We start from the raw sequence: 8,809 nt of genomic DNA on the forward strand, positions 1-8,809 counted from the left end.
TGGCAGCCAGTGTGGTCTTCTGCTGCTGTAGCCCATATGCTTCAAGGTTCAACAGAGATGCTCTTCTGCATACCTTGTATGTAATGAGTGGTATTTTGAATTGCTGTTGCCTCTTCTCTATATACCCTAGAGATGATTCTGTGGCAAAATCCCAGGAAATGAGCAGTTCTGAAATGCTCAGACCAGCCCACCAACATCCATGCCACGTTCAAAGTCATTTAAATAAACTTTCTTCCCTGTTCTCATGCTCGATTTGAATTTCTTCAGGCTATCTTGAGTATGTCTACCGGTGTAAATGCACTGATTTGATGCCTTTTGATTGGCTGATATTTGCATAAATGAGCAATTAAACAGTTAAACCTAATGCAGCTGCTGGTGAGTTTATGTGATTACCTTGTATTGGAGTGCTAGTCTTGAAGAGATCTCTGCTTAGGCACTCTAAAGCTCTGCTGAAAGACTTGTGCTGGTCATAGACTAAATTACGAAGTGATTGTTGGCAGCTGATTGACTTTACTGATCAAGCATGTTTAAACCTTCTTTTGGCTGTCGTGACTGTTGTGGTTAAGTTGGAGATGCTGCTCCATGTGAAGGAATTCAAGTTTTTAAAAGCCATCAAAGGCAAGATGGAGACTGGTGCAGCACTGGCATTTGGAGTGATGCGGGCATTTTAATAATACCTATCGAGATTTCAGACCTCATTTATAGTCATGAATTCAGTGGGAGTATATAGAGTTCTCGCAGCAGGATGAAGCTCAGCGAGACTCTTGCTCCTGTGCATGTAAAGAAGCCAAGGTAGTTAGAATGTTTAAAGAGTTCTGTTGGAAAGAATTCCTGTGGATGTCATTAAAAGTCCCACCTTGCCTGCAATATGAAATGGGATTGTAAGCTTTCAAATGGGAGTTTTTCGAATCTACTCGAAGTCTGTGTTTTCTATCTGAAAGAGCTGGCATTAAGAGCGCTAGTTGTAAGAAAGCATTTAGTAAGCGTATACGTGTCTCTTTTTTAAATATTTTTGTGTGTTGACCCAGTTACCAATTGTGAAAAGCAGAGAAACGCAGGAACTTTTTAGCCCACGAAGCCTAAAGTCACTGCTACCATTCATTAGCTACTTTTCCATGCTACAGCTGTGGTCAGTTCCAGAGATCAAAAGATGCAGAAAAAACATCAGAAATGGTTTTACAGGCAAAAGTAGGTGGCAATATAATGACTGAAGACTTTCAAGCCCTTATCCCTTCACAATGGTGGAAACTGAGCTGCAATTACCCAGCATGGGGGAAACAAAAGACTTGGAAAATGCATTAAGCCTTGTCACTTAGTGTTCCACAGCAACATCAGCAAACCCTGCAGCCCAATGCTGCTCGAGAGTTCAAAGCACACTTTTAAATGCTAACCGAGAAGAATTTTTATTTTATTGCATTAGATATTGTGGAGCAGATTTCAATTATCTTGATTTTCTCTGAACTTATATTTCACACATTGAAGTTTTTAATGTCTATTAGGAGCATATCTGCATGGATCATTAAAGTCTATAGCATCTGCTTTTGGGAAATAGTGTCCAATAGATTTCTATTTTTTTAAAGAACTTTCTGCACTAATCAGTTTCTGTTTGAGAAATTGTTCTGTTTAAATGCCTGCAGCTGGTATGACGATCTGCAATGTGGTCTAAAGATATTTGGTCGTCCAGCTGAGACACTGACTATTTTTAAAGATTAAACAGATGGAGCACTTCACAAAGTTTTAAGGACTTGAGGTGTCTCCCAAAATCATTTTTCTCAGAAGATTATTAGATAACTTGTCATATTTTCCATTTCCATGACTTTATATTAAAAGATTTATTAAACTATAATCCCAGGAATTAGGTGGTGCATTGAATAGCATGTAATAATGATTTACAGCTGATAATGAACATCAAAAAACTATGTAGGTTTAACCGTACTTACCGACTACAACCACTGTTGTGCGGATGACGTGTAGATGGTTGGTGTGAGAGAACAGAATGAGATGGATGCAGATGATCTGCTCTGGTGACCCCCAAAGGGAACAGCCAAAAGATTGCTCAACACAATTTCATACAACCAAATCATGTATCTTGACTCGTCTGTGCTAAGAACCACCGGGTCCCAAATGCATGAGCCTCAGCATGTGTAACCAGTGTCTTCAGTGAGAAGAAACACAAGGAATCATGTGACAGATGATGATGGCGCCATAGTCTTTTGAGAATCCCAAAATCTAGTGAGATTTAGTCATCTACCAAATACCTCTAAAACATGTAGAAGTAGTGCTGTTGAAATGTGATTCATTTACTTTTCTTCTTTGCTGCACATTGCATCCACGTTTGATTTAGCTCAAATTTTACAGCTGGGAGTGACGCAACGCTCCCATGAATCTGGTGGACAGCAGTTTGGACTGTTGCCACAAAGCAAGAACGTCCTGGGGTCAAATCCACCACCTGATCTGTGTGGGGTTTGCACGTTGTCCCTGTGTCTGCGTGGGATGTTTTCAGGTACTCCAGCTTCCTTGCACAGAATACACGCCATTAGTGGGGTTAGGTTAACTAGTGATTCTAAATTGTCCATACATGAGTGTGATTGTTTGTCTGTCTCTCTGTTAGCCCTCTGACAGACTGGTGATTGGTCCAGTGTGTACTAACCTCTTGCCCTATGGCCCCTAGTCCCTCGCCACCCTGAAGTGGATAAGGGTGGCGAGGACACTAGCTTGTGAATCCCCCATACCATGAAGCCACACTTTCTCTTCATTTCACCTGCTAGCTGAAGATCAACACCCAACAACAATGTGCCGACTTTTTTCTGAGTCACTTTTCACATTCTTCTCTTTCTTTTTTTTTCTTACAATGGCACCGCGGCAAAAGGCAAACCCTCTTGAAAAATCAACAAAAGAATGTTTCTGCCAATAAGAGGGGCTTTCAGTACCATCAGCCTATTTATCCTTAATGTCAAACTTGCAGTGTTGGGAGACAAACAGCTCCTGACTGTGTGACCTCATTAGCCTGCCCATGTCGAACGATAGAAAGAGGAGTAAATGCCAGTGTTAGCTAAGCTGACAGAGTTGGAGATGATTCATTGCAGAAATCCATTAGTCTGAGACTCGAGACGCCCAACAATTAAGCTCTGCCTCTCCCATCAATGTGCAGCTTGTTAGAGCTAATAATCACGGCAGTAGCCAGCGTCCCTCTGGGACATCCCAAACAATCCAACAGCCTGGGAGGGAACTGACTCGGATTTTCCCTTAAGCCCACTCATCATTTATTCTTATGTAATTGGCAGAGGGTATCTGGTGGGTGTGTCAGGAGATATTTACTGCCGCTGTTGCGTTGTGTGAAAGGGTCCCACACCCTGTCAGGATTTGGGGAAAAAAGGGTGCCTTTTACATCATTCTTTTTACCATGAGAGTATTATGCAAAATAGCAGCGCTACAATGATACCTATGATGTTGAGCCAGTTTTCAGACACACATTTCACAGCAACAACTCTTTAAAACGTGCAGGTCTTAACAGGTGTGTGAGTCTAGACAGAAATCACACACAGCATGCTGCTTCCTCCTTTGTCCAGCAGATGGTAGGTTATGAAACAAGTATCTGTATGCAACCCTTCTTTCTCCTTGCTCCTGGGTTGCTTACAACAGTGAGCATTAACCTGAGGTTGTAAATGGAGGGGGCAAAGGGCTGTAAAAGAGTTGACATCAGCTCTCAGCAGCATCCAGCGGGTTGTAATGGCCACTCTCAGTCCTGTTAGCTTCTGGTTGCACTGCATTACGTAGTTGCTTGATGAGGCTTTAATGCTAATGTATTTGTCATATAAACACTTTATTTTTTGGTTTAGGGAGTGAGGTAGTCACCGAGCAATTTAATTGCAGGGGCGCCTGTGTGAGAGAGAGCGATAGATTTTACAGGTTTGTGCTGTGTTTGCTCGAAGACCACAGTTATTTCACCCACACTCCCCTCTTTTTGGAAATGGAATTCTTTTTTGACATAGTAAAGGCTGAGGAATTGTAAGTCTCTACATTGACCAAAAGCACTGCTCACATAACGTACAGATGCCATTACATAACCAAGTGTGCTGCATTCGGTTATCAAAACAAATGAGTCTGATTGCATTGCAGCGTCCCAGCCATGAAAGACAGGGAGGGAAATTTTCTTTTTTTGGAAGGAGCAGAAAGGGAAAGAGTGAGGAAAAAAGAAAAACACAGCACCCTGAAAGTGTTTAGACCCTTTGGTCACACATCTTTGTGATTAGGTAGACCTCAGAAGCCTTTCATATGAGCAATGTGTAAAACTTCAGTGAGCACATCCTGTGCGGTGTGTGGCGTGTCCTGCTCGGCCTCTCATTAAATACACTCGATTGAGATTTATTTCCAGGAGCTATGTGGGAACGTTATGCGGAAGTGGCACATTGTGTGAGATTAGACAGGTTTTTTTTCCCTACTTGCCAGGAGATAAAAATGCCTTCTGTGGACACAAACGAGAACTCGGGAGGGTTCGTGTATATTTGGAAAATTTCCTCAGCTGAAGTGAACATGTTGCACTGAAATATTTTCCAACATCTGCCACCCATCAGGATGTCTGCTTTCTGAGCCACTGCTGCATTCCTGAGCCGCTCCCTCTACCTGGATGAAAAAGAAGAAGAAGAAGAAAACCCTTCCCTGTCGTTCTCCTCAGCGCGATGCTTCTAAATGGCTACCATTGTGCAAACGTCAGATCCTGTGAGAACTAGCACAAGTTTTTTTCTTTTTTTCAGGTTGTTATTCTTCTTTCATACTTTTATGGATTTCATGAACCTTAAGGTTATAAAACTTAAATCGGAGGCTTAAATCATACAGAATGAGTCTATTAAAGAATAAAACAGCAGAATATGAGTCGAGAAGCGTTAATGTGATGGTAGCAAAACACTGTTTTAGTGCCCTTGAAAACCACAGTTTCTAATACCAACTGTGTTACCCCTGTTTCCTGCTCTTTGCTTGTTTCTGTCTCATAGCAGTATTCATGCCTCTTAAACCAAAACCTGGAAGGGAGAGTTAAGTCCTCCCTGCTCTGTTTGACTGTTTACAACTGTTTAGCAGACCCCTGCAATTTAAGAGCCAGCAGGGGCCAATGCATCTAATTCACTTTTTAAAGGCAGCTGCTAAAGAGTAGTCAATTTGGTAATGCTGTGTGAAAAAAAGAAAACAAGAATGAAATAAAAAGAAAAGGGTAACTGGGAATGTATTCATGATATACAATAATTCCATTGTCCTTGTTGCATGGTGTCTAATCCCAGCCCATTCAGCGCAGCACTTAAGATTCTTGGCATACTCCCATACTCATTGCTACTCATGAACTTAATCTTTTTTTTTCCTCTTCTCAGAATCGGTCAAGTGTGTGGCTTAGCCAGATCAAATGAAAGCAAACTAGCTCGCTGCAGAATGGCATTCCAAAAGCACAAAAAGTCAGGAGAGCAAGCCTCCAAGGTTGTGTTATATAAGAGCAGAACGAGCCGCTCGGTGTCTGTCTGAGAATCTGTTGGCTCTATTGAATGATATAACAGAGGGCTTAAATATCCCCAGTGCGCCGTTTGTTTGTCCCGTCCCGCAGTGCAGTCTGAACAGACTCGACTCTGGGCTCGTCGTGTTTCATATAAATAAATCAGTTTTATTGTAGCATATAAAATTAAATCATTTTACAATTTATTCCAGTATGACACATAATATCCAAATAAAGTAGCTACATTATTTTATTTTGATAAATAATATTAATAACAATAATAATAAAAAAAAACATTCATTCATCCTTTGACATGTTTCGCTTTGTCTTTTTTTTCTTTCTTTTTTTCTCATGAAGGGAGGTCAATAGCTGCCACAAAACATGAACAATAATGCCCACGTCAGGAAGGAATGAAACCGCGCGCCTGTTAAACAAGTCGAGAGTTTACATTTTATCATCTGGTGTCTTTTTTTTCTTTCTCTAAAAAAAACCCCCAAAGATACAACATGATAATGCTAATTGAAGTTGCGCATGTGCATATCTACATATACACACACAAGTCTACAGTCTGGGTCATGTCTGCTGTACGGGATCAAAATATACACAGTGAATCGATATCAGCGACTAAGATTAATGTACAAATATTAATTACATCTTGCTCCTTAACGAAGCTACTTCAAATGCTCCAATTAATACGAAGCAGTTCATATTAGGCATGCTGAGTCACAGCAAACAGTGCACTTCATTAAGTCCTCATGATGTAAGCCAACAATTCCTTGGGAATCTCGTTACAACAAGAAGCTGGTAGTTGATTGGTGGTCTATTTACACCCCTGCTTTCATCTAGACTGCCATTGGCTGCCAATGATGCTGCTGCTGCTGATCTCTTTCTCTCACTGAGGGGTTTTGGCTGCTCCTCACCAATCAGTCTCTGAACTTGTGGATGTCGTTGGAGAGGCGGTAGAAGGGATAGGAGGCTTCGTTGGCATGGGGACAGTTGTAGGTGCACTTGCAGGACTCGATCATCATGATGTTCTTGTAGAAGGTCTCGCTGTCCTCACAGCGGAACTTGACGCGGATGGTTCTGGTGTCGTGGGGGCTGCAGCAGCGGCTGTCCATGCAGGTTCCGCAGTACCTGGGTCTGTACTTCTTCAGGCTGGAGCAGCCGGCGTAGGTGAACTTCACCGGCTGGCTCGATCTCTTAGTTCTGCTGCACTTCTTTCCCTTCTGCAAGAAGAATGGGCACAAGAGCGACAATTGTCAGTTGCGCACCGAGACCCAGCTGTAGCATACCTTCAGCATCATGCATGCTTCCATTGGATTGGTTCAGCTAGCTGGCTCAAGCTTACCTTCAGACTGGAGTAAGGTGACTGGGTGCATGGCCGCACTTCGCAGATTCTCGACTCTCTGACCAGCTTGCATTCACTGTTGTTGTTGGTGACTCGGGTGGAGATGCCAGTTCCACAGCTCTTGGAGCACTGGGACCAGGGTGTGGTTTGAACGATGCACTTCTGGCTCTCGAACATGTGGTGGACTTCCGGCTGTGGTCTGTATGCTATGATTAAAAAGAAGCAATGAAAACATTAGTGAATTTGAATGCAGTTTATTTTACCATCTCTCTTGAACCCAGAAGAAAAACCTTCAGAATTAAAGACTGCTTTCTTACCTGGTAGGGACTTCAGCCCTCCCTTGACAATTGAAATGAGCTCATTCCTGTTGGTGAGATCATCTTCCAAATCCTTCATCACTGAGTCTTTGCCAAAGATCTCTAGGATGTCTGTCTCCTTGCTGTCATCACACACCCACTCTTCACAGCACTGGCCTGCTACCTTGACCAGCCTGGGGTTGGCACAGCCCAAGTTGGGAAGAGAGAGTTCCTGCGGGCATAGCGGTACGCATCCCACTGCCCCATCAATGCATGTGCACTGGTGTTTGCAGTTGGGCTGGAAGCTCTCTCCATTCTGGTAGATCCTGCTGTTGTACTCACATGGTCTGCCCTCTGACTTGGCTGCAGCAAGCAGGGAGAAAAAGGAAAAAAACAGAGAGAGAGGAATGTTATTCTTTCCTGCTTTACTCAAAGAAGTCTGCTGAAGACATCACATGGCTGCCAGATAAGGATCAGTTAAACTGTGAAATTCTTCAGGCTGCCTGTGAGGAGTCTTTTTCCCTCCACAGTGGGCTGCCTGTGCTTTGAGGTTCAGACTAGTTTCCTCCTAGCTGCATTCCATAGTGTTGAAATCACATAGGTTCCCATATTCTTGAATAATAATCCCTCTTATTAAAAAAAAGTCTTCAGGCTAAGTCATGAGGCATGCACATCTGGAGCAGGATGATCTTTATACATACCTCGGCAGATGCCACGAGTAGTAGCAGCAGCAAAACTGGCCCCAAAGTTACACTCCAGTCCTTTAGTGTGGTCACAGGGCTCGGTCAGACTACAGTCCTCGTTCAGCTGCCTGGCGCAAACTTTGCAGCAGCCGCAGCCATCCAGGACGACACTCACGCCGGGTGCGCACTGGGGCATCTCCCGAGGGCAATCACACACGGAGGGGCAGGAGATGGAGGAATAGGAGGAGGAGAGGACCTGTATAACCAAAAAAGAAAAGAAAAACACAAAACCATCTTTTAGAAACGTTTAAAAGCAAGCGACATAGAATGGCTTACAAGAAGATAAACTTAGTCTCAAAAGAGCAGCTTCTCCTCTCTCTAACTAAATGTAGGGAATTAAAACCGCAAAACGTTTCTCTTTATATTTCAGTGAAGAGTGAGAGAGAGGGAGACTCACCAGGTTAAAGCTTCCGAGGAAGACAACGACAACAATAAGCACCAGCATCTTGGATAAATTTCTTGTGCGCGTTCAAAAGGAATCCTGCTCTCGGTGTAAGGAAAAGTCTGTCTTCGGAGGAGTCCTTAAGTATTCCCTCTCTTAGCCGTTTGTCTCTCTTAATGTCTTTGCTGGTAGTCTCTATCGTCAGAGGCTCCTTTAGAGTAGAAGAAGCTCTCAGTGAAGCGCTTGCAGTCTGCTGAGGTCCGGCCACCTCCGTACTTTTATACTATAGTGAGAAGCTGACGTCGTCGCTGGCCTGCCTGCTGAACTGTTCCCAAACTATGCCAGGAATGTTTCTCGGCGCATTTTCCATCCAAGACCTAAGCTCCACCCTGTCTAAACCTTTCTCTTTTTTTTCTCTCTCTCTCTTTCCCAAATGGATTTTTCCCCCCTGGATCCCATCTGAACACACTTTTCCGTCTCACATTTTTCCCTTCTTGTTTATCCCCCCTTTCATTTTCTTCCTCTGCTCGCCCCTCACGTCTATCACATCAGCTTCATTTGAGG

General features: G+C 43.2%; 1 protein-coding gene across 1 annotated transcript; it reads right to left on the bottom strand.

Annotated features, from left to right (window-relative positions):
* Positions 1-5,778: 5,778 nt before the first annotated feature.
* On the bottom strand, positions 5,779-8,569 carry ccn1 (cellular communication network factor 1). Its single transcript, XM_005736966.2, has 5 exons — positions 8,261-8,569; positions 7,822-8,059; positions 7,142-7,483; positions 6,825-7,030; positions 5,779-6,702 (listed from the first exon to the last, which is right to left on the bottom strand). The coding sequence occupies exons 1-5, from the start codon at positions 8,306-8,308 to the stop codon at positions 6,400-6,402; spliced, it is 1,137 nt and encodes a 378-aa protein (XP_005737023.1). The 5' UTR covers positions 8,309-8,569; the 3' UTR covers positions 5,779-6,399.
* Positions 8,570-8,809: the final 240 nt, after the last annotated feature.

The sequence above is a fragment of the Pundamilia nyererei genome, unplaced genomic scaffold (genome assembly GCF_000239375.1).
Source record: "Pundamilia nyererei isolate P.nyererei 1_Seehausen unplaced genomic scaffold, PunNye1.0 scaffold00072, whole genome shotgun sequence".
Classification (NCBI taxonomy): domain Eukaryota; kingdom Metazoa; phylum Chordata; class Actinopteri; order Cichliformes; family Cichlidae; genus Pundamilia; species Pundamilia nyererei.